This window comes from Opisthocomus hoazin, chromosome 21 (genome assembly GCF_030867145.1).
Source record: "Opisthocomus hoazin isolate bOpiHoa1 chromosome 21, bOpiHoa1.hap1, whole genome shotgun sequence".
Lineage (NCBI taxonomy): Eukaryota > Metazoa > Chordata > Aves > Opisthocomiformes > Opisthocomidae > Opisthocomus > Opisthocomus hoazin.
This window is the reverse complement of record NC_134434.1, coordinates 4,176,350-4,201,752: the sequence shown is the minus strand read 5'-3', so window position 1 is coordinate 4,201,752 and position 25,403 is coordinate 4,176,350. Positions and strand designations below refer to the sequence as shown.

At 54.6% G+C, this 25,403-nt stretch overlaps 1 protein-coding gene across 2 annotated transcripts in view; it reads left to right on the top strand.

Annotated features, from left to right (window-relative positions):
• The window catches only part of MYOCD (myocardin), a 38,781-nt gene extending 14,110 nt beyond the window's left edge, over window positions 1-24,671 (top strand). The window contains exons 3-13 of one of the 2 annotated variants that reach the window (XM_075440749.1): window positions 1,921-1,976; window positions 6,526-6,601; window positions 8,902-9,063; window positions 13,289-13,464; window positions 14,455-14,580; window positions 15,125-15,399; window positions 16,157-16,310; window positions 17,503-18,456; window positions 20,210-20,323; window positions 21,303-21,360; window positions 22,048-24,671. In XM_075440749.1, the coding sequence (XP_075296864.1) occupies window positions 1,921-1,976; window positions 6,526-6,601; window positions 8,902-9,063; window positions 13,289-13,464; window positions 14,455-14,580; window positions 15,125-15,399; window positions 16,157-16,310; window positions 17,503-18,456; window positions 20,210-20,323; window positions 21,303-21,360; window positions 22,048-22,616 (2,720 nt within the window). In that variant the 3' untranslated portion in view covers window positions 22,617-24,671. The remainder of the gene's footprint in view (window positions 1-1,920; window positions 1,977-6,525; window positions 6,602-8,901; window positions 9,064-13,288; window positions 13,465-14,454; window positions 14,581-15,124; window positions 15,400-16,156; window positions 16,311-17,502; window positions 18,457-20,209; window positions 20,324-21,302; window positions 21,361-22,047) is intronic. The other variant, XM_075440748.1, reaches the window with a different exon arrangement.
• Window positions 24,672-25,403: the final 732 nt, after the last annotated feature.

Sequence of the window (25,403 nt, the reverse complement as noted above, 5' to 3'; positions counted from 1 at the left end):
GGTCACTTGCAGAAAGGCAGGCTGTAGGGCTGAGCATAGGTGATCACTTCCTCCACACCTGCACATGCACCTGCCCTGGGCCCCAGCCAGGTCCTGCTCACCTGCCCACAAGGAGGAGGAGGCAGCTTGCAGGGTCAAGGATTCCTCAAGGCAAGGTTGCCCCTACTGTGATGGGCTGCAGGAACAGCTATATTTGAAGTAAAGACCCTCTTTCTGTATGCAGCCACCACCTCATCCTCTAACTCAAACCTTGGAAGCAATAGTCCCAAGATAACCAACACCAAGCACAGCAGCTCTGCCCTGTTGTCTCCAGACCCTCAGCCATCTCAAGCTGACATGACATGCCCTGAGAAGTTGTCTGAATAACCAGTGCTAGCGATGTCTTTATTTGTTTTGCAGACTAATACAGGCTGCAGCATCCACATAATTCCTCCAAAAATCTTGGTAAATGACTAAATTCTGCAACATTTTCCTTTTGAATAGCACGGCGTTTGGTCAATGCTCATAGCACACTCCCAATGTTGGTACCTCACAGTGAGCAGGGCTGCAAAAGTCATCTCTCTCTAATTTCATTTTCTTGTATGCACCGATTTATTTTGCTTCTGATTAAACCAGCTGTCACAAGTCCTCATGGCTGCTCACTGGAGCATGGCACAGTAATGCTAGCTTGTCTGTACGTCGCTTTCCAAATGTTAGGAGCAGGAATGTTCCTTCTGTGTTTTACTGTGATTCACGGGCGATTACGGGGGGTTGCCCTGGGGGTTGCGTACCAAAAGCCAGTTCAGAGGGCCTCCAAACATTTCCCGGCTGCCCCAGCCTTCTCTTCACCCTCCTCTAGACTGATGGAGGATAACATGTCCTGTGTGAAAATATTTTCTGTCCTTACTGGATCCCATTCAGGAGCTGGAAAGGGAATTCCTGTTGCCAAACAAAGAGTTGTAGCAGAATGTTTTTGTGGATCAGGACACCTTCCCCTTCACTGTCCCAGTGGGAACACTTAATTTTGCCCACTTACACAACCATGAAAGAATTTTTGCAGGAGCTCAAAAATATTAACCCCTTCACCATTCAAATTCTGCTCCAATTTCTACTGAACCAGAGTAAATAATGAAATATGCAAGGTCCTCCATAACTCCAGTACAGACTGCTCCATGGAACTGGTGTTCGCTGGTCCAAGACCCAGGTATTATTTGCTTTCCTGCAAGAGTCCCTCTGGCTTAGTCCTCCTTGGTGTCAGGAGATGCTGAGAGCATGATCTGCTGCCTAGTACCTGGCCTGGCAGCTGCTCAGGGAGGCCCCATGTCACACAGATGTGTCTGGGCAGGGGACAAGAAAAATGTCCAGTGAGAGGGAACCTAAAGGAGATGGAGGGGTAGTCAGAGATGGAAGAGGGACAACAGACACAGCTCTGGGATCTTGCCTTCAAATGCCCTTGCTGGAGGCTGTGCCCACATGAGGCGAGGCAGGTCTTTTCAGTTTTCCTGCTGGCCTCAAACCTCAGAGTCACCAGCAAGTTTTACTTGCAGGTCAGGTCCTCTCTCAGGCTGTTGCTCTTCCCAGATCTGTCTTCTGAGGCTGTGGTACCTTCCACAAACTGCGTGAAGCACTGCAGGGAAAAGCCACACCTGCTCTCTGACATGTCCCACGGAGCACTACATTTCAAAGCCTGCACCCGCTCCTTGCCCATGTGCCTCCTGCACTCCCCATGCTCTTCGTCCCCCCTGCTCTTTTGCCATGGACTGGCTGAGAGCACGGGATTTCCCAGAGCTTTCCTGAGTTATTTTTAGTCAGTGCAATATAGCGAACAGCTAGTTTGTGTTGCTATTTTTATAGCACTCATTAAAATGCTGTTGCTGAATATCCTGGTGGCTGCTTGCTTCCGCTCCTGTGCTGACTGCTCCTCTTTCTTTCCTGTTGCAGCACTGAAAAGCCCATCTGCATTCCATGAACAGCGAAAAAGCCTGGAGCGAGCCAAGGTAACTCCTGCAGCCACCCCAATGAGGGAACACGTGGGCTTGCTTTGCATGTGTCGCGGGGTTTGAAAGCACCTTCCACCACTGCCTCCTCCTCTGGCATCCTCCATCCAGGCGCTGTGGCCAAGGATGAGGGTCAGAGCCTCTCCCCTGCTTCGAGACATGGTGGGGCCAAGCCAGGGTTCACAAATGGTCTGGAGCACCGTTCTCCAAGCAAGGGAGGTTTAAAAGGGCAGAGGGGCCATCTCTGCTCTGAGCTATGGCATTTCACACCAGCCCCTGGGTTTGACAAGGTGTTGTGGCCAGGGTGTAGTTCAGCATGGCATTGGCAGTCCTTCCAGTAAATGTCCACCCAGCTGAAGTGCCGCTTTCCTCTCCGGGCAAGGTCCACAGCCCGCTCCTCGCTGTACCAGCTGCTCTCCACTGCTGCTCAAGTCAGAGGGGTTAGAGCAGGGCCAGCAGCAAACAGGACCGATGGCGACTATTTAGCAAGTGTGCAGGAGGAATGCAGATGCCCTTTGTCACCTGGAGTGAGTCCCCAGGGAGCTCACACTTGTCATCAGAGGAGAGCCTGGCTTTTAGCTCAGCAGTGCAGCTTGGCCATTACGACACACAGCGTCCAAGCAGCTAAGTGGGCCAGGCTCCCATCAGCCCCGTTATCTAATTGCACTCAGGCTTCCCTAAATATTGCTGAAGGCAGAGATAAGATAACTAGCCATTTCCAGAACACATCAAAACTCTGTGATGTGATCACTTTATGGGAAATCACACTGGTTTTCCAAGCACCCACCATCCAGCCTTGACCAAGCTGGAGGGATGTCCACAGAAAAGGGAACAATCAGTCATGGAGGTTTTGCTGGAACACAAGAGTTTGTTCCACTAATCTGCAAAACGTGCTTGCAGTCACGTGGAGAAGGACCTTTGCAAGGAAGAATGATTGTGAAATACGGAGAAGTGCTCTTCTGAACTTAAACACACTCCATATCACTTGCCCCAAGTCTCCTGTGGTAATAAACGGTTAGCATAAGAAACATAATAGGACTCTGAAAAATTAGCTTGCTTACAAAATTTCAAGCAATCCAAAGTATCCTTGAAGTGTCCTGTATTTTACAGTTTAAGTATACATTTGTGTCTCTGTCTTTCTCTTCAAAGGCTTTCACTGGCTAGTTGCCTGGGGAAAAGGAAAGGATGGTCTAGTCTATCCCAAACTGCACGCACGTTTAAAGCATGCTGACAAGGACACTAATGAGCACAGCCCACGACAAACATAAATTCCATTGCAAGGGTGCCCTGCTTAGAGCTGTGACAGGGAAGGAGCAGCGGCTGCTTCTGGATAATTACTCAATGGCATTTGTTGTTTAGCTGATATCCCTCCAGAAAGCAGATAACAATAACCACTTTCATGTGTTTTGAAAGCTCTCCTGCTTCAGCTGATGCTAAAAAAAACCACCACACCTGAGGTCTTTTTTTTTCCCCGCAATTTGCACCACAGTGACACAAATGCAGTTTACAAACAGCAAGCGTGAAAAGGAACTGAAATCACAGCAGAAGGTCAGACTGATGCAGTGTGAATGCCAGGTTCAACAAGAACACCACCACATCTGTAGGACAGCAATTCAAGCTTAGTCCGAGCCAGGACCTGGTCTGAGGGTTAGCTGGAAATGCATTAGGTGAATTTAATTGCACTCAGGTGCTCCGACCTGGCACAGAAACCAGGCAAACCTAGACACAGTCCAAACAAGGGATTGTGTTGGTGAAAATAAGCTGGGGAAAAAATACGGGGGGAAGGGTAAGAAATTGTAAAGACTTCAGTAAATAAAATGTCTATTATTTGTTTAAACATGTCACTGGCCATGTTAGAGGCTGGCATCAGGCCAGTGCAGCAGACTTTGAAGTCAACGTCCTGTAACAGATTGTTGGATCGGAGGACAGAGAGTGGGCTGACTTTCCCGAGGCAGTCTGGCTCAGCAGGGCTTTAGCACTTACTCCCAGCAGCTCACCAAGCGTGGCAGGGAGGGACTGTGGGGGACAGCTGTCACGCCCCTGCCCCAGAGCAGAACAGCCCCATATGGGTCATTCCTGACAGAGGTGTGACCACCAACGGACATCCCACCCCCCCAGCACCCCCCCCCAGTGCTCTCTACCCTGCACTGTTAGCAAGTGTCCCCCAGTTCCCAGCCCAAGCTTTTCTCTTGAAGTTTAAGCTGATTGATTAATTTTTCTCCTATGTGCGTGCACAGGCAGAATTGTTTATCTTTTATCTTGTAGCACTTTTAAAAAGCATTTTGCATCCCTTTTCCCTATAGCCATCTCACCTCTGGACTGACCACCCTCGCTTCCCTTCAGCCTCTCCTCATTGATCTGACCTCTGGCTCAGTAACGATTCCTGTAGCTGTTCTCGAGACCCTTCCCATGGATCCTTTCAGATGCAGGGCACAGAACAGGGTCTTGCTATTCCTAGGGTCCATCTGGCATTCTTCACTGCAGCCCCTAGAAAGCTGCCTGCTGGTCTGGGGATGTGGTTCAGCTGCTGATCACTAAATTCTCCAGAGGCTTTTATTTTTTTTGGTTTATTTATGCAGTAACTAATTTCTGCCTAAGGCCATCGTCCAGTGACAACTACAGAAGCATCTCTGGTGGATTAAACCTTCATCCGCCCCAGTGCTCAGTCAGCTGGCTTAGCTGTGCTAACTGTGACCTGAACACAGTCCTTTCCAAACGTCCTTCTTGAAATTGTATCAAACGTGTTTCAGATCGTTTCTTCAGTTACTCCAAATCATGTTGTATTGTAATCTGTTAGCCTTGAATGATTCAGAGTTCAGCAGTATGTCTTCTATCATCCAAGGCATTAATGAATATATTGACTAGTAGGAAAAACTGCTGTGTTACATGATTTGATATATTCTTCTGTTTAGACTGTGAGCGATTTCTCATTCCTCTAGTGACCCACAGCTATGCTCCTTTTTTATGTTAGTCTTATCCAGACCAAATTTCTCTGGCTTGCATATAAGAAAGCCATGTGAGATAATGTCAAAACATGCTTAAAGTCAAGCTACATGACATTCATTGTTTATTCCTGTAACAGAAATCTGTCATCTCTCCATAGAAGGAAATTAGGTTGGTGTGATGTGGTTTGTTCTTGATGAATCCATCCTGGCTGTTATTCAACTCCTTGATATCTTCAAAATCCATTTATATAGATTGTTTCATTACTTGGTCCAATATCTTCCTGATTGGTTTATAATTTCATGGTCTCTTCTCTCCATCTCTTTAAAGCAAGAAATTATGCTCTCCCTTGCCCAGTTTCCTGGAGAACCACAGATAGTTGCTATTACTCTAGCCTTGTGTATCTCAAACTGTCTGGGAACACTTAACTCATCTGAGTATTCTCCAACCTGTTCTCCAACCTGGTAACTGGAGCTTCTTCTCTTTTGTTGCTGAAGGTTCTTGGCTTAGTCATCTGATTGATAAATACTTATTTATCTTTTTAGCGAAGATGGTTTAAAAAGGCATTAAATCCTGTAGCCATCTCAGCAGCATCCACAACTATTTCTCCTGTTTATGGAACACAGACAGCACTTTCCATTGCCTTCTCCTGGCTACAGAAGTGCTGATAAAATCTTTTTCTCATGATCCTGTACATTTTGTACTGTGGGTTTTCCAGTTTTGCTCCAGCTGCTTGTGCTGTTCTTTTATATTTATCCATAAGTGTCTAACATCTTTGAACTACGTACATTTTTTTCTGCTATTTCTTCTTGCATCTCAACTTAGCAAACAGATAATAGTTTGTTCAAGCCACGCTCTAGCTTTTCTTCACCTGGACATAAGCTTATATCTGTATTCTTGAGGTCAGCTGCCCACAAGACTGACTTTCTTGGCCCTATTGGAAAGTATTATTGCACCTCTGCGTGCCTCTGTTCCTGAAGCCATGAGGAAGTTGCCACAAGGCTCCAGGACCATTTCCATCACAAGCTCAGCTTCAGTGATCTGCAATTTAGATCTTTCCAATCTCACATCACAACTGGAGTGAGGAACCACAGAGCACAGGAGCTGCAGGAAGGCTAAGCCTCATGGCTGACCTGGTCTGGGTATCTTCATGACTTGCTCAGACTTACATCTCACCCCAGAGTGTCAGGTTTCCCACAGAAACCATTGCTAACTACTCTCTGGAACTGCCTTGGTGCAGCTCTCAAAGGTGACACGGTATGCTAAGCTGGGAGCAGATCTACCACTCCCAGTGAATAGGTCTCATCTGTCCCATCAGCTCTCGTAACACTTCAGGCATCAGAAGCTCAAGGGAAATTGGAAAGGACACAGCTTAGGAGTGGGGATAGTGAACAGTCAGCAGTTCCACGCACATTGTTTCCTTTCTGAAGAACTTCTGCCCAAGAACAAGCCAGTGTCTGAGTGAAAAAAAAAATGCCATTTAGGAGCCCACTCAACCCAGCTTGTGATAAATCCAAAAGAACCGTGGGATGGCACAGGGGCAGACACTCTCTGTACCTCATTGTGGCTCTAGCCAGGTAACACTCTCTGCATTTGTGTTCTGCAGACTGAAGATTATCTCAAGCACAAGATCAGAAGCAGGCCTGAGCGATCAGACCTGGTCAATATGCACATTTTGCAAGGTAAGACTGCCTGAGCTTCTCCCACATACTCCTTGTGTCTCCTGCCTTGTGACTCACATCTCTCCTGCCCCACTTGGGCTCCATCAGGACTCTCACCACAATTAACTTTGCCCTAGCTGCTCACGAGAGGCAGGTTCAAATGAGACACGTTGTACAGAATTCAGTCCAGACCTGGTCTTCAGGATGCAGGACACACATTTTTTCCCTGACAGAAGCAGACCCAAGGCCATCTAATCTTTGTCCCATCTCTGGCAGGGACCAGTATGAGATGCTCTAGAGGACAGTGGGGTAGAGAACAGCTGTGAGAGAGGACTCTGTTAGACAGAAGTGCCAAGGTCTGCTCCTCGGGAAAAGCATACCTGGGGCTTTTGTTGCCCAGGTTGCTGAAATCCCTGTAGCAAGTGGTTGCACTACCCTCCCAAAGCTGGATATCTTTCATTTTGCCTTAATTCTAAGTACTTTATGTGACAATTCATGGCAATGCACTCAGTGACCCAAGTACAGCCACATGCAAAGGGTGAGCCCTGCTGTCAGCCTGTGAGCCACAGCAGCTCTGCCCTCTCCCGTCCTGGTGTCCCCTCCCAGCCAGAGAGCTGGCCCGGCTCTGCTGCACCCCATCACAGACAGCAGAACACTGCGGTGTCCCTCATGATGTCCAGAGATAACAAGCTCCCTAGAGACAGGGAGGATGTGCAGCCTCTCCCCTCGAGTTCTGTCAGTCCCCTTGAAGAAGCAGATCACTCTCTGGCAACTGTAAATGCTGGCTTCTGCTCTCAGCGTGGCTGAAGTCTGGATTTCTTTTTCCCCTGGCACGCAGCAGGGCTGAGCCAGGGGCCCATAGTGGCTCGGTGCCACTGCCTCACTTTTCCTTTGGGTCTCCATCCCTGAAAAGAGCCAGCACCATTGCCCATTTAACAGGTGGAAAGTGTCTTTCCCTTAGGTAAAATAATAGAAGCAATACACACTGGAGTGGGAACCCAGGGGCTGTAAACCAGATGTGGAGGCAGCTACGGTCCCTAGGCATGAGCAGGGCCAGCGAGACACAGCTGGAGAAGAGGTGGAGCAGACACTGCCTGCCTGTGCATCGAGCAAGCTGGCTGTGCTGCCCAGCGCACACCTCTTAGCAAGAGCCCTGCTCACGCCTCCACCCATCGTGCTCCACAATTCATGGAGGTGTGCCCTGGTGTGTCATGGACTTACACATCCATCTGGTTCACAACAGGACCTAGAGACGATTGAAATTGGTGAGCTGAGACACCTTCTGTCATCTAAATACCATCCAGGCACACCTTCTGTTACTGTTCACCTCAAAGAACTCATGTTCTATGTTCACTGCCCTATGTAATCTGAGACCAGCAATGACCCTAGACCAGCTCTCCAGACCTCCTGAAGAGCGTTATTCCCTGGTAGCAAGCCCTGTAGCTTGTGTTGCCAACTGCATCTCTTCCTGAAGAGTGTCCAGTCTTTGAAGAAAGTACAACCTAGAGGCAGCCTTTCTTACTTTAGACCTCTGAGGGTATAGACATGGTCTAGTTTAGGATCCCCCTCCTTCACTACTCACGCTTGTGCCACCCGAGGAGCCAGATCACTTTGGTTCCATAAATCACCACTTTCTATTGTAACTGGCCACTCTTCTGTAACCGCTCAATAACTGGGAACCTCTCATCTGAGTTCAGTAGTGCTGTAGCTTCCAGATATAGCTGCCTTTGTTATGCTCCTCTCCACCAGCTTTTTTTTTCCCTGAAGGCCTGGAGCTCTGTAGTCATGCCACTTCCAAATGTCCTCTCCCAAAGACTCAGCTTTTGATCCTCCATTGTGAGCCATTTACTCCAGTTGTCAAACACTGTTAACGGTTCTTTTCTCCAGCTGTTCCCCAGTAGTAGGGTTCACAAGGGCCAACGGGCTCCTGGCAGGCATGAGCTGGAGTCCACTTTGGCCCTCGTGTTAGTCACAGTTTGTTAACAAAGTTTTCACTGCAGATCATTCCTGGGCCTTGGAGAGGATGCTCCAGCTGCAGGCTGGGTTTGCAAGCCTAAGCTAGTAAACAGAGGCTCCTACTTGGGAACGGAGAAGCTGGACCTAATGTTCAGAGGAGGACCTGTGTCCCAAACCACACCAGCCCCAACTAATCCAGCATCCTGCCTCCCAGCCCCAGAGCAGCTCCTGCAGTGCACTGAGCCATGCTTAGGTTTTGGCCACAGCCCAGAAAGGCTGTGTTGAAGGAGGAGCACATTCTCATCGAGCACTGTGCTTACAGATGCCCCAGGTCCTGAACTGATGCCTTCCATTTGGCCTTTTAGACTCAGCTGCAGAGGGGTCCATTCAGTCTACTCAAATGAAGCTGAAAAGAGCCCGACTGGCAGATGATCTCAATGAAAAGATTGCTCTCAGGCCGGGTCCTTTGGAGCTGGTGGAGAAGAACATTATTCCTGTCGACTCAGCTGTGAAAGAGGCCATAAAAGGTAGAGAAGTGAACGTGCGTGTTGTGTGCATGACACGGGGCAGGGGCTGGCAAGGTACGAGGACGTACTGCAGCGACTGCAGGAAGTGACCCATCTGGAATTAAGAGCTGCATTTATTGCTCAGGTTTTATTATTTCCACAGTGAGCAGCCCAGTCCAGCACAGCCTGTGTTTTCTTATATCCAGGCCTATGAAAAGAGCGCTCTTACAGCACTGACCACAGAAACAGGCACAATTGTTCAGCCATGTCTCCTCAAACCTCCCTTCTTAAACCCCTTCCTTCCCAAAGGCTTTGAGCGCATAAATGATACAGCTGGAGACAGGACATTCCGTCCTCCCTCACGCGGGAGGGGACCTGGGTGCGCATGTCTGGTTGTGAGGCCAGCCTGGATTCTCCCACTCGCGCCCTGACAAGCTTTTACATCCCAGCAGACGGCGGTGAAGTGGCACCAGTTCAGAGACGCTGCAGATCTCTTTTTTTCCGCTGATGCTAGTGGTTTGCAAGGCCCAACAGAGTAGGATGCTGCATGGCTGGGCAAGGGAAATCATCCCTGGGGTGCGGGGCTGCTGGGGAATACGAGGAGCAGACTGCACCCCAAATCAGGGTACACTCCTGCCTACCAGCACCCAGCACTCGGCTTATGCCTAAGCTTGGTCTTCCTCCATCACCTGCCCCGCAGCCAGAGGAGGGAGGCAGAATCCTCCGCAGTTATTTCCCCTGTGCTGCGGCAGGGAGGCTGGTGAGGGAGCCAACGGAAAGCAAATAGGTGACTCAGATTTTGACTCAGGCCCCAGTACCAGGACAGGGAGGTCCAGAAGAAGAGAAAGGAGCAGGAAAGCCAGCAGGGCCCTGCAGTGCCAGGACAGCAGCCCGTATTTTTGAAGCCTGGGGCCACCTCTGCGTGTCCAAATGGGCCCTCAGGTCTCAAGTGAGGCACTGAGAGATGCTCTGCCCCCTTGTTCTGTTGCTCCTGGTTCCTCAGCTCACGGGACTATTTCCATTGGCATAATCCCATGTTGCCTGTTCTAGGGCTCAGAGCAAGCTGGGAACACTGGCAGGGTGCTGGGACAGGAGGGGTCTTTGAATGACAGGAGTGATGCCGAAAATGGGAGCTGAAACAGGAAGCACTTTGACTGTCGTTTCATCTCATAAACCAACATAAATGGTTGAAATGAAAATGAAATATTCCAGGCTCAGATACCCCTCTGCCCTGCCCTGCAGTTTCTCCTGCTCTTGTTTTACCCGCTGTGAAGTGCACGCAGCGTTCGTACAGCAGCTTCCCAGGCTGGTCCTTAGGCTCCTTCACTTCCAGCGTTTCACAGCTCTTGCCTTTGAAAGTGAAATGTTCCAGGACTCTGCCTGAAGAGGAATTTTTAAGGAGAGTTCAAGTAAAATCTCCCCAGCCACTTATCGAAGGAGAGAAGAGTGGAAAAATCAAAGGTTTAAAAAAATCCCCCCTTTATAAACATTAAGGCAGTTTGAGCATGACTTTATCCACTAGAGCTGAGGCTTGGAGGCTGTGCAAGTGGGCTTGAAGTTTGAACAGAGTTTCTCTCCAGCTGCCTTGTCAGGAGCTTGTGGTAAACAGAGATTTACGGGACAAAATTGTTAAAAACAAAAAGTCTGGCTTAAAATGATTTGCTCAGTTTTAAATCTCTCCCTTTCGCAATGCCCTTCTATCACATTGCTGGGGAAAAAATGTGCCCTGTAAGCCAGTTTTAACCCATTTAGGGCGAAACACACAGCACATTAGGGTCATACATGAAGTTACCTGGTACTGTTGGGTGCTATGAGAAGGAGGTGGTGCACCTGCACCAGAACACAATCCCAGCCCTCAGGTTTCTGGCTCAGGCTGAAGGATCCTCAGGCTGATCTTCAGAGTCAGGGGCGCCTTGTGGTGCTCACGGTTTGGGCCGAAGGACTGAACACAGAGCAGAGATGAGCACTGGCACTTCTGAACGTTAAGCCTTTTGTTTTTGCAATACCAGAAAGATGACAGGGTTTAAAATCATTTCACTTTAACCTTGGAATCTCAACTGTTTATACAGTGGAAAGTTCAGCTGACGTGTTCTTCTAATCACCTCCGGCAGGGTGAGCAGAAAGTGCCAGACCCCAACCGAAAGCCCTAACGTCCCAGTGACAGGAGGCCGCCAGTGCCCTACATAGCTGAGCAGTGATATAAGAACCTTTTTTTACCAGGTCCTTGTCATCACTTCGTCCAATATGCTTGAGAGGACAATACCCAGTGCATTAGAAACAGCCCCAAGCAAACACCATTCTGCCTGAGATTACAGCAGAGACATGGGATCTCGAAGCAGTACGGTCAGCCCCAGGCTGGGCAAGAGCAGAGCAGATAAGGGCAGCATTCCTCACCAGGCACAGGCCCCCGGTATCAAGCAGCAGGATGCAGCGCATTCCTGTCGTGCTCCGGGCTGCCGCTGTGTCCTGAAGGTCCCTTGAGCTCCCGGCTTTGGCACCATTTCTCAGCGCATGCTTATGAAATGCCAGCCCAGCGGGAGTCTTGCAGATCCACAGTTTCCCCCTTACTTGGTGCCATTTTTCCCAAAAGAGGGTGCCCACGCTTGTCTGCAGGCGTGGGGAGCAGCTCCCACCCAGCCCAGGCAGTAGACCACGCAGTGTTTGAGGTTCTTTGGGGAAGACCCAGCTCGGGTGCTGCCTCTGACGGAGAGGGGACAGGCCCTATTTCCAGGGACACACGCGGAGCCCCGTGCCCTGGAGACTGGGGAGGAGAGGCTCTCCGCAGGACGCAGTGGCTCTCACACCCCAACCCGACGTGGCGGCTGGGCAGCAGCTCAGGGCAAGGAGCCAGGGCTCGCCGCTTCCTCGCCCGCCCTGGCACCACGAGCCGGAGCAAGCGGAGATAACCCGTATCTCTCAGATAGGGGCAGGGGTCAGAGCAGGAGGCTGTGTGTCAGTGAGAAGGCGCACATTGCTAGCCCAGCAGCGGGGACAGGTGGAAGCTTGTCCCCAGGCCCTTCCTATTTCCCCATTTGTCACCTTGCTATCGGCGTGCCAAGCCGCCTGACAAACGCCAGATGCGAGCACGAGGAGATTACGAGCATGGCCGTGCTGCTCCTTCCCTACCCCCACCTGCACCCCTCCCGAGCCTCACATGAGACCTTTTCTTTTTCAGCACTTTATTTATCAGCAAAAGCTGGGGGTCAAGAGCTCTTGCCCATCTGACTAGGAGATAGCGTGCCAGGAGCTTTGCAGGGGGGCGAAGCAACGCCTGGGGCAGCCAAGAGGCAATGGTGGCAGCTTGAAGCACATCTCGCGGGTGAAGCCTGTGGGCAGAGATAGGATCTGGAAGCCTCTGCTCAGCTCCAGCTGGGCCCGCACGTGTTGGCCCTCATGCCATGGACAGGCGGGTCACGCTCCTGGTGGCTTTCAGCCTCATTTCTTCTGCTCAGGACAGTCTCCCATGCGCGGCGTGGGCTTGGGGTCAGGGTGCTCAGCTGATGGGGAAGGGTGACTCTAACACCCATGGGTCTCAGCCCATCAGTGGGATCAGAGAGCTGCAGCTGCCCGCGAAAATAATCGATGATCTGAGGGCTGGAGCACCTCTCCTCCGAGGACAGGCTGAGGGAGCTGGGGCTGTTCAGCTGGAGAAGAGAGGCTGCGGGGTGGCCTTAGAGCAGCTGCCAGTGCCTGAAGGGGCCGACAGGAAGGATGGAGAGGGGCTTTTCACAAGGACAAGGGGGAAAAACTGTAAACTAAAAGAGGGCAGATTTAGATCAGATAATAGGAAGAAATGCCTCACCATGAGGGTGGTGAGGCCCTGGCCCAGGTTGCCCAGAGAAGCTGTGGCTGCCCCCTCCCTGGCAGGGTTCAAGGCCAGGTTGGGTGGAGCTCTGAGCAACCTGGGCTGGTGGAAGATGTCCCTGCTGATGGCAGGGGGGTTGGAACCAGATGCTCTTTAAGGTCCCTTCCAACCCTGACCATTCTGTGATTCTGTGATGCTATGACAAGCTCCCAGCCCCTGCAGGCCGGGCTCCTCGGGGGTCTCTTCTCCCTCTCCCCAGCATCATGGCCCAGGCCGTGCACGCTGGAGCCGGGAGGAGCTGCCTCAGCTTCCCCAGCGCCTCGTCCCTCGCCCGTAGCCGGGCCTGGAGGAGGTGGGTGCAGGCAGGGGGTCACCCTACCAGGCTCCCCCCCCCCTTCCAGCAGGGCAGGGCCCTGACCGCCGCCCCTCGTCCCCCGGCAGGCACCCAGGTCAGCTTCCCCAAGGCGGCCGACGCCTTCGCCTTCGAGGAGGACAGCAGCAACGACGGGCTGTCCCCGGAGCAGGCCCGCAGCGAGGACTCCCCGGGCTCCGCCGAGTCGGCGGCCGCCGCCAAGGCCCCGGAGCCGGCCCCCGCCGCCCCCCCCGGGGTGCCCCAGGTAGGGCCCGCGGCACGCGGCAGGCGCGGGCCGAGGGGAGGGGCTCGCCTCGTGGGCGGGGGCGGGGCCCCAACGGCCCCGCGCGGAGGGACCCGGGGCTGCACGGGGCCGCCGCGACCCCTGCTGGCGGGAGGGGGTACTGCAGCGGGGGGGCGGGATGACATGGGGGACTGGGGGGAGTGGGGAGGGGGGAGGCAAGGGGTGGAGCGGGGAGGGACTGGGGAGACTGCCCTCGGCTTGGGGGGACTGGGCGGAACTGGGGAGACTGGGGGGAACTGGGGAGACTGGGGGGACTGGGGGGAGGGGGGAGGCAGGAGGTGGAGCGGGGAGGGACTGGGGAGACTAGGCTTGGCTTGGGGAGACTGGGGGGGACTGGGCAGATTGGAGGGACACTGGGGAGACTAGGCTTGGCTTGGGGAGACTGGGAGGGACTAAGGGGGACAGGGGAGACTAGTCTCGGCTTGGGGACACTGGGAGGGACTGGGGGGACTGGCAGGGACTGGGGAGACTGGGGGGGACTGGAGAGACTAGCCTTGGCTGGGTGAGAGATGGGGAGACTGGGAGGGCTGGGGTGAGCTGAAGTGGACTGGGGTGGAAGTGACTGGAGGGACTGGGGCAGGCCAGGGGTGAACTTTGGAGGCTGGGCTAGTCTGGGGGACACTGAGGGGCCAACGGTGAACTGGGGGGGACGAGGATACAGGGCTGGCATGGAGAGGGCTGGGAGACTGGGATGGGCTGGGGAGACAGACGGGCTGGGAGGGGACCGGGATAGCCGGGGGAAGTGAGGATAGTGGGCTGGGATAGCCATGGGGAGACTGGGATGGACCGAGGCATCTGGGATGGACTGGGGGGCTGGGGACGGCGTGGGCAGGGGGAACGGGGTACCAGGAGCCCGCTGTGGGCAGAGGCTGTTGGGGCTGGCCGGCCCCTGGCCCCCAGCCCTGGCCCCCCATCCCCTCTCCCATCCCCCAGCTCACCTCTCCCCCACAGGACCACCCCCACGGCGCCCACGGCCACGGCGGGGACCCGGCCTCGGGCCAGGGCAGCCAGTGCGACAGCCCCAAGCCGGCAGCGGGGCAGGAGAGCCCACCCCTCCCGGTGCCCTCCGCCGCGAAGGTAACGCCCGTGTCCCCAGGCTCCCCGGGAGAGGGAACCCGCCCAGGGCACCCGGCTGCACCCAAATCTGAGGTGCCCACGCGCTGCACCCCGCCTGTGTGGGGGGTCTGGGTGTCTGGCTTTAAGGCAGGGAGACAAGCCTCGCTGTCAAAAACTGCAATTTGGCTCCTTTTGTAACAGTGGAAGATTATTATTATTACATTATTAGATGATGATGATGATGATGATGATGATGATGATGATTATTGTTATTATTATATTGCACCCTGTGAGAGGTGATTGCTCCTGCACTGGAAGCGTCCCCTGGGGCTAGGAGCAGAAGCAGGTTCAAGGCAACACTGAAACACCTTCCGGGCAAGAAGGGTCATTCTCCATCTCATGTGCTTTCCAGCACATCCGAGATGAGAGGTGGCCATGAGGGAGTCCCCCCATGCAGGTTCAGCAGCTCTTGGAGCTGCCCTCTTTCTGCCCCAGGCCTCTGAGTTCTCACGGGGGTGGCAGGAGATCTTCTCCCAGCTAATTCCTTTCCTTTTTGGACCAACAGTCCAAACCATCCAGCGACAGCAAGAACCGTCACAAAAAGCCCAAGGACACCAAGCCCAAGGTGAAGAAGCTGAAGTATCACCAGTACATCCCTCCGGACCAGAAGGCAGAGAAGTCCCCTCCACCCATGGACTCTGCATACGCCAGACTCCTCCAGCAGCAGCAGCTCTTTCTTCAGCTCCAGATCCTCAGCCAGCAGCAGCAGCAGCAGCAGCAGCAGCAGCAGCAGCAGCAGCAGCACTTCAGCTACCCAGGGATGCACCAGGGCCAGATGAAGTGAGTGGCAACGTGCCAATAGCAGGGTTTAGCCCTGTCTCCCTCCAAACTGTCCCCTCCCGGACCCATAAGTGCCAGTGGAACGGGGACAGACGCGTGCGATTGAAACGTAAAAGCTTGGGAACACAGCACAGTCTCCTGCAAAGCTCTTCTGGCTTTGCGCATTCGCTGGGGCGCTTGTTACCTGCTGGTGGGTCGCCGGTAATCTCCGTACAGCCCAACCTGGTTTTCCTTGGGGTTGGTGGTCTTTCAGGTCTCACACAGGAGACAGCAGCCCCAAAGGAGCAGAGCTTGTTCAGCCTGAAGAAGAGAAGGCTGTGAGGGCACCTAATAAATGCTTATAAATATCTGCAGGGTGGGTGTCAGGAGGATGGGGCCAAGCTCTTTCAGTGGTGCCCAGCAACAGGACAAGGGGCAATGGGCACAAACTGAGGCACAGGAAGTTCCGTCTGAACATGAGGAAGAACTTCTTCCCTCTGAGGGTGACGGAGCCCTGGAACAGGCTGCCCAGGGAGGCTGTGGAGTCTCCTTCTCTGGAGATATTCAAGACCCACCTGGACAAGGTCCTGTGCAGCCTGCTGTAGGTGACCCTGCTTCGGCAGGAGGGTTGGACTGGGTGACCCACAGAGGTCCCTTCCAACCCCTACAATTCTGTGATTCTGTGATTCTGTGAGATTGTGGACTGGGCAGAGAGACCCCGGGGTGGGAGGGGTGGGGGGGGCAGACAAGTTACCCCAAATCTTCTTTGTTATTTCAGGCAATCAAATGAGCAAATGGTCAAAAGTTCAAATTCTTCATCAACTTCTGTCAACAACACCCCTCTTTCTCCTGTGAAAACCACCTTTTCAGGCCAGACTTGTGTCTCATCTATCAAGCCAGGCCCTCTGCCATCTAACCTGGATGACCTGAAAGTGAGTGCAAACTTTGTCAGCGCAGGAGCAGAACCTTACACGCTGACGGGGCTTCGCTGCCCCCGAAGCGCGCGGCGGAGTGCCACGGGCTGAGCTACCTGGGAGTGACCGCGTGCTACAGAGCAGTAAACCAGAACCACCGGGCTGTGAGCAAACCCAGGAGCACAGCACGCTGGGTCAGGAATTGGTCACCACGATGGTCATCAAAAACATGGGTTTGCTGATCTGCCAGTGGCCCATGGGTGCGTTGCTCCAGGGCGTGTATCAGCAAACCTTAGGTATAACCTGAGATGGCTTGCAGGCCAGGCCACCAGGTCGAGGACCAAAGGATGATCTTGTGCTGCTCCTCCTGCAGCTCATGGCTCCGTACCTTCTGTGGTTTTATGGTGGATATCATGGATGCTGACCAGCCAGAAGCTAAGAGGTCAGCATGGCCTCCACTTCATGACGGCTTCTTGGTGGTCATCGCAGCCAGGCCAGCTCAGCTCTCTGCACGAGCAGGTGCCTCCTGGAGTCTGCAGCTACAGGCATTGCTTTGAGCAGTACCCAAATTGCTAATGTGGCAAGACAGGCAGGGCGTAAGGGAGAACCACTCGCATCAGTGGTTCTTCTCTACTTTGCCAATGGAGCCTCAGCCATGGGGAAGGCCAAGTCCTTCAAGGAGCCAGGGCCTGGGGGCAATACTCATTATGAGGGAAAGAAATAAGATGAGGTAGAAATAACATGGGTTTGGCCATATCAGTGCCCCAGCTCAGATGCCTGAACCGCGTGCAGATGCCTGAATATGGAGTATCTGTCTCCAAAGCACATGGTCACATTCTCCGAGCTAAAGGATGCCATCAGCTAGTTCCTGGTCTGTAGGAAAAGTCTTTTGCTCATGTAGAAACCTATTGCTAGGAAGGGAATCTTGGGTTATGTCTGTGGCCCAAGGACCACTGCTGGTTCATGGAGTGCAGTCACTGTTCCTGGAGGAGGAAGGGAGGTTTTCCTGTTAGGAAACACGTAGGACGTGCAGTGGTCAGGGCTGTGCATGGTGACTCCGGTGACTGCAGGTGAGACAGTGAGCACCTGGGGGGTCAGAGCTTTAAAGCGGGAAGCTAGGAGCCTGTGATCTGAGACTCCTTGTTAGAAATGTTGGGTTTCTAAAGGGCTCGCCTGCCACTGGGACTGATCTTGGTGACTTTCCTTCTAGGTGTCAGAGCTGAGACAGCAGCTCCGAATACGAGGCCTGCCTGTGTCGGGTACCAAAACAGCGCTGATGGAACGGCTGCGGCCCTTCCAGGAGTGCGGCAGCAACACCGTGCCAAACTTCAGTGAGATCACCACTGTCACCTTCCCAGTCACTCCGACAAGCACTCTGTCGAGTTACCAGTCACAGTCCTCCACCAGCATGTTATCAAATGGCTTCTACCACTTTGGAAGCACCAGCTCCACCCCACCCATCTCTCCAGCCTCCTCCGACCTCTCTGTGAGTGGCTCTTTGCCAGACACATTCAACGACGGGCCCATGTCTTCTCCACAGTTTGGTCTCCAGCCATCTCCGGTTCATGGCAGTGCCGAAGAAAGCCTCATGAGCAGCATGAATGGAGGGAGCATCCAGCTGGAGCTGGAAGGCATCGACACAGAGAAAGACAAGATGCTGGTGGAGAAGCAGAAGGTCATCAATGAACTGACGTGGAAGCTGCAGCAAGAGCAGAGGCAGGTGGAAGAGCTACGGATGCAGCTCCAGAAGCGAAAAAGGAGCAATGGCCTTGAGGAGAAGCAGCAGCCCACTCAGCATTTCTTTGGTGTCCCCATCAAACAAGAAAACGCAGTGTCCAGCTGTCCATTTGCATCCAAACAAACTGCCTTGAAAGGCCAAGCCAGCAGCTCAGATAAGTTAAGTAACTGTGGGGTGCCGCAGCTGCCTCACATTGGAAACAGCCACTGCTTGGAGCCTGCAGGGCAAAGCACCATCACCTCCTCGACATTCCTGAGCCCGCAGTGCTCCCCCCAGCACTCTCCACTCGGGGCTGCAAAGAGCCCCCAGCACATCAGCCTGCCGCCATCCCCCAACAGCCACTATCTCCTCTCCGTGTCCCCTGGCTCACAGGCAGAAGGGCGCAGCGGGTCCCCGCAGACCAACAGTTGCCTTCGCACGGCGTCGGTAAGTGGAGAGCACCCCAAGCGGCATCGCAGTGGTGAAGGCGCTGGTGTCTGTGGCCGGTCAGTCAAACCCCCCCGGTTTGAGTCCGTTCCTGTCAGACCGGGACTGCTGGCACCCAGGGTGGGTGCGCAGGGGGCCGTAGCAGCATGTGGGACTGCCTGGAAAAGTAGAGGGGAGCCCAGATGGACAACGCAGGGAGGGGGGAGCTGATGGCACCACAGGGTCCTTTGCAGGGCATCTCCTGGGGAGCCCTGCAGCCCCCACACCCCATTGCCCCAGGGGGTCACAGCACAGCTGCCATGCCCCATGGAGCCCTGGCACAGCTCCCTCTGCCCTGGGTGAGCCCTGGCACAGCTCTCCTCTTCCCCAGGGGACCCCAGCACAGCTCCCTCTGCCCCTGGGTGAGCCCTGGCACAGCTTCCTGTGTCCTGGGAGAGTCCTGGCACAGGTCCCTCTGCCCCATGGAGCCCTGGCACAGCTCCCTGTGTCCTGGGAGAGTCCTGGCACAGGTCCCTCTGCCCCATGGAGACCTGGCACAGGTCCCTCTGCCCCGGGGAGACCTGGCACAGCTTCCTCTGCCTCTGGTTAGGCACTGGCACAGCTCTCTTTGCCCCTGGAGGAGTCCTGGCACAGCTCCCTCTGACTTGGGGGACCGCTGGCACAGCTTCTTCTGCCCTAAAAGAGCCCTAACTCATCTGCCTCTCCCCTCAGGGGGAGGCCCTGGCACAGCTTGCTGTGCCCCTGGGGGAGTCTTGGCACAGGTCCCTCTGCCCCACGGAGCCCTGGCATGGCTCCCTCCACCCTGGGGAAGCCTTGGCACAGCTCCCTCTACCCCATAGAGCCCTGGCAAAGCTCTATCCACAGCGAGGAAGCACCGGCACAGATCCCTCAGCCCCTGGGAGAGCCCTGGCACGGCTTCCTACACCCCTGGGAGAGCCCTGCTGCAGTGCTTCAGGGCTTTTCAGCATCTCGCTGAGCCTCCCAGCAGTGTGCAAGGGATTGTGACCACTGGGTTGAAGGAGGGCAGTTATCCTGGTCATATGGGAAGCCTTTTCTTAGGAAGCTAGAGCAGGGCTTGCAACTGGGATCTGCAGTCAGAGCTTGTGCCTCCCCACCAGGCAACCAGCACAGCAGAGAGTTGTCCCTTCAGCATCCACCACTCCTCACTCAGCCCTCTGGACAGGTATGAACACTTGGAGAGGGGCACACGCTGCCGACACACAAAAGCAGCGCGAGGTGCTGCTGATCGGAGCCCCAGTTCATCCCAACGCCCCACCAGGGTTTCCCAGGCAGCAGCAACACCCATCGTACAGTCTGTTCAGCACACACAGTGGTGCAAGACAGGTACACTGCGCTCAGGGCAGAGGTGCAGCAAGCGCCTGCTGAGCCCACAACCGCCGCACGGCAGAGCCACAGCCCCTGCGAAACGCCCAGCGCTCGAGCAGGGCAGCGCACGGGTCGCATCCCCACAGGAGATCCTGGAGCGAGCACTGGGATGCTCTGCAGCACCAGGTCTGTGCTCCAGCAGCAGCCAGAGGTCAGCCTGGCCCTGGGTCTGCCACCTAGGCTGACACAGCTAGTTTATCTCCCTCTCTCCTGCCCGGAGGCCAGGCACTCTGTCTGAGCTGATTTGACCCACAAAATCATTAGTTTCCCTAGCACGACTCTGCTTTCGACAGGGGTGAAAGAGAGATGGGCCTCCCCTGTGCCTCCCTGTGCATTGACTCCATTTCCCTGTATTTCCCCCACGCAGATGGCTACGCAGGCAGGTCAAAAGTTTTCTATTTCATCCCCAAGTTTTTGTAAGTCAAGCCCAGCCCTCTCAGAGGTAAAGCAGCCTCCACCCTATGAGGATGCAGTAAAGCAGGTAACTGCATGATTTTTATTTTCTATAGGGCTAGGGCTGTTCAGGGTGTTCTTTTGCGGTTAATGTAACTCTTCTGCAGGAGTTACGACCCATTATGTGGTCTCTGGGTAGGACAGGCCTGTTTTCATAAGGAATTGGCTTTTCTTGAAGAGTCAGTTGCTGAATGACTGTCACAAAGTGGTCAGACACCATGGTGTCTTCTGTGCTGATGAAAGGCTCCAGTCCATTCTGGGGTCCTGACACCCCACACAAATAGCCCAGGACTTCAGCGTACTCTTCTTTGGAGTGCTCAGTGCTATGTGAGAAGCAGACTCCTGAGCATTCCCGAGTCACCAGGAAACCTCACCTTCCCTCCTCAGCCCGTTAGCAAAGTGCCCCTCTCCACGCCGTTCGCCTCCCTTACCTTACCCTGGAGCACTGTTCCCACGGGGAGGACTGTCACCATCGCCCATGAACCCCTTGCTTGTGAGGGTCTGTCAGCAGCCTCAGCGCCGGTCACGATGGTGCCTTTAGGAAAACAGAGGGATGCTGTTGGCAGTGATAAAAACAGGCTTTTGCTGGCTAGCGGGGAGGCATGCAGAAAGTCCTTCCAGTCTCCGGTCAGGGAGAGGAGGATGACAATGTGTTTCCCCCAGGGAGCTGCAAGGATTGCAAGGAGGCACATGCCAGCGTGAGGTGATGGGTCCAAAAAGTTGGTGTGTCCTGACGGCCCTGGGAAGAGGCAGTGCGTGGTGGCCACTGAGCAGAGAGTCAGTGGCAGGATGGGGGAAAGCTGGTGCTGTGCTCCCCGGATCTGCTGTGCTTGTCCCAGGGCCCTGCAGTGCTCACCTGCAAGCCGCTGCCAGCCCTGCGTTGGAGTGGCATCTCTCTCCTGCATGAGAGAAAGCCATTTGTGGGGTCTAGAGCCACCTATCTTATTTGTGGCTGGAGGGACTCTCCTCCTAATTCCCTCTACTCTCCTCTTTGTCGTTTGCTGCAGCAGATGACACGAAGTCAGCAGATGGATGAGCTCCTGGACGTGCTGATTGAGAGTGGAGGTACGCACCGCTTCCCTGTTCCCCTCCAGGGCTTCCCCTCCAAGCCAGTGTCGGTCCATGGGGCTCAGTGCACTCTGTGCACCCCAGCAGAGCTGCCCGAGTTGAGGACAGTTTTCATTTGCCCACCCTGTGCCAGCAGCCGCTTAGACTGAATCCAAACGCACACTGGCCCTCCCGGAGCCCGCTCCTGCGTGTGCAGAGCTGGTGGGGGGTTCTGGGCTTGGCTATCGCCTGCGCAGATTGAGCAGAGAGAAGGGATGGCAGGGCGGCAGCCCTGTGCACAGCACTGCCAGCACCCTCCCCACACAGAGCCCCCAGAGTCCCCCACCATTCCCAGTGCTGCCAGTGCCATCCCCCAGATGGAGCACTGCAGGGTGCCCTCCCCTGTGCAAAGTGCTGCCTGTGCCCTTTCCTGTGCACAACCCGTGCCCAGCCCCGGGATGGGGGGCAGCTGCCAGTGCTTGTGCCCTGGGGACCGTGTCCAAAACCAGGGGAGCCGAGGTCAGAAAGCAGGAATGTGCGAGGCTTCCCACAGGGAGGGTGGGCGAGCGATGCCAAGGGGACTGAGCGGGGAGCAGGGCTCTGTCGGCGTGCCCAAGCGCCCAGCTGGGGGGCTGTGTGGTGCCCCCGTGTCCTGCGGTGGTGGGCACTGCCAGAGCGCCTCAAACCCCTTTCATTTGTCGACAGAAATGCCAGCCAATGCCAAGGAAGATCGGTCCTGCCTCCAAAAAGTACCTCAGATAACGGTGTCTACAGGGAACTCCAGCGCTTCTCTCCCAAAGTCATCCACCGCGTTCGAGCAGGTCTCCTCAGCCCAGCTCTCCTTTGAGCACTGTCCGGGCAGCAGCGATGCTCACCTCGAGGTCCTGCTGAACGCCCACAGCCCCCTGGGGAGGGTCAGTGAAATCGCCCTGCTGAAGATGGGGGGAGAAGAGTCCCACTTCGAAGGGATGATGGAGGGATTCTCCGGCAAAGCCGCAGACGAACTGCTCACCTCCCAGGAGATTTTACAGACTCCCCTCTCGCCCATGGAAACCCAGCTCTCCCCTTCCCCTGCCGATGGCTCCGGTTTACAAATGAGTTTCACTGAGTCTCCATGGGAAACGATGGAGTGGCTGGACCTCACCCCCCCCAGCTCCGCCACCGGCTTTGGCTCGCTCACCCCTGCGGGTCCCAGCATCTTCAACATTGATTTCCTAGATGTGACCGATCTCAATCTAAACACCAGCATGGACCTGCACCTGCAGCAGTGGTGAAAGGCAGGGTGGTGGAGGCAGGATACTGTGAGCCTGCAGCAGCCAGCACAGTGTTTCTGTCGTGCTGGAGAACACGCAGGGCTGATGTGCCAGGTCCAGGGTAAACTGGAGTCATTTTCCCAGCGTATAAACTTGATTGAATTTCCAGTTACTGCGAATTGACAGCTCAACAGTTCTGGTACTTTGTTTTTCCTCCATCGACGCATCCCCACAGAGGACACCAGTGCCTTTAACAACACTTCTTTTGATTGACAAGAACTTCAGTTTTGTTTCTTTTAGCTTCCCCCCCCCCTAGTTTTAGCAGTCACTCTCGTGAGAACTGGAGCAGCTCATGACAAAACTGTGCAGAGAGGTGACCTCGCCTGGGTGGCAATGGGAAATCACGGAGAGGAGAGCCCATTGCTGCCCATTCCTCTACTCCCGTCCTGCCCATCCAGCCCTTTAGGCAACCCCGCTGGGCTCGTCTTGGCCATGCCCCGGCCAGGAGGTGCGGGAGCAGGGAGGCTCTGCTCAGCCCGGGCGACAAGCACACTTCTCTGTACAGCCAGGCTCACCTTGTTTCCTTCCTGCCCCCGAAGCTGCATTGCCCATTCCCTGCACAGCTCTGCTCCGGGTGGATGAGATATGGAGACCACCAAGTTCGTGGTGGCACCTTGCCATGTCCTCACAGTGCCTGGGGGGGGCTAAAAGCCCAGGACCCATCCCGGTTGCAGTCTGAACGGAATCGGGCTGAAGCCTGTGACCTTGGAGCAGAGAGCTCTGGACGTTGGAGGCAGCTGCTCAGGCCGTAGGTTCAGGTATCGAAGGGACGTGGCATCCCAGTGGAGCTGCCGTGTCCCAGCTAGTGTGGCACAGATGGAGAGATGTGTAATGTATTTTGGTCCAAGGTAGGAGCAAGTCGTATGGAAAGCACAGCCAGGCTTTGGAAGGGCTGTCCTTTGCACAGCCAGAAGTCAGGATGGATCTCCACCACCTTGCATGACCTGGGAGCAGGGGGAGCCAGAAACGGGCACTCTGTGACCTGCACATGGGGCAGGGCTGAGCGGGCCCTTGCATGGCTGTGGTTTTGTGTGAGCGTCTGCTTTTTTTGCCACCACTTCTCTGCCATCCATCCCTCCATCCTTCTTCCCATTCCTCCTCGATCCCCAGCAGCCATCCCCGTCTTCCCAAGTTTACTCCAGTGTCACTGTTCACCCGGCCCAGAGCAAGGCCATCCGGAGAACAGCTGTGAATCACTGAGCCTGGAGGAGCTAGTTCTCCTGAAGCCGGCCGAGATGGATGCTCTCCTGCAGTGATGCCTCCTGTTTGAAGTCACCAGCATTCCTCCTACGAGTCTCTGTGCAATATACTTCCTCAGGCTCTAGCGAGAAGGAGCCTTTGCTTCACTTCTTGGCTTCCACCAAAGAACTCGCTGCAGACTGTTTGACGGACACCTCTACTTCTTTGCAATTCTGGTTTTGCCAAAGTAAATATTGTTGCTGACAAAGATTGTTAAACTATTTACGGACTGAGCGTATTTAATATTTGCGTTACTGGAAGGACAGCACACCGGAGATGCAGCAGCTGGGGAGGTCGGGGCGCGGGGCCCCCCGCGGGCAGCCCGGCCGTGGCTCCCTCGGGGTGCTCCCCCGGGGGTGCGGGGGCTGTCGGAGGGGGCTCCGCAGCCCCCGCCGTGTCTCCAGCTCGCGGCGTTGTTGCATGCTGTATAAAGCGCGTGGCAGTAGCTTCCAGCTCACTATTTAAAGCACCACTTCTCTAGTGTACAAACGGTCACAGTGCACTGCTAGGATAGACGATCACAGGTTGCTTTCTTTGTTTTTTTAATAATTTCTTTTTCTAAGTGAGAGATTATTCGAAGCTGGTCCATGGAGAATATTAGCAGCACCTGAAACAGAGTAGTGTTAGCCGCTACGCTGCGTCATTGTACAGGGCTTTCCAGGTAACTTTCTTCTCTCAGCAAATGTATTTCCTTACTTAAAGGGAGGCTGTCAGCTTCAAACTTGTAAGCAAGCACATTTTCTTACCTATGTTACCAGCAACACCTTCATTATTAAAAACCCCTTTGCCTTGCCACTCATCTGCTCGCAGTTTGCTCTGTGATTTCGTGGGCCGGGGCAGCCCCAGACATCCCAGCTGCACCACTTGGCACCAGCTCCATGCCCTGGGGCAGCTCCACTCTTTGCAACGGAGAAGTATTTCTTTCACAGCAACAGCTTCTCCTGGAAGATTTCTGAACAAGCTAGCTGCAGTCTCCCATTTCTGAGGGGTTTTTTCTTCCATTGGCGTCGGTTTTGCTTTGTTCTCCTGCAAACCCTGCTCCCTGCAGCAGTGTCCCCTCCAGAGGCAGCGGTGGGTGCCCTGCCCAAACCCCTTGGCCTTTTCCAGCAGCTGAGCTCCGGCGGCGGTGGGCTGCCGGACACAGGGCTGATGGTGGGCACGGGCAGTGTCCCCCCTGTTGCCCGTGGGCGAGTGGCAGAGGCAGGCTGGGGGAGTTCTCCCTGGGGGGACCCCGTCTCCTCCTCCCCGGTACCCATTTAATGCTGGTTTCCAGATTCATCGCATCTTTCCTTTAATTTTAATCGGTTCCCAGGAGATTCACCCACCTTTTGCAGGGAGGGACTGCCTGTGTGTCCACAGGTGGGCTTAAAAGGTGAAACAATCCTGAGGCGTTGCAGAAGTGAATCTGGAAAGATGTAGATGAAAAAACTGCTAGTTCCTACGATCCCCTTTTAATCTCTAACCTACACTCTGCAACCAACCGTGTTGTGATAAACTGCCTGGACTGAG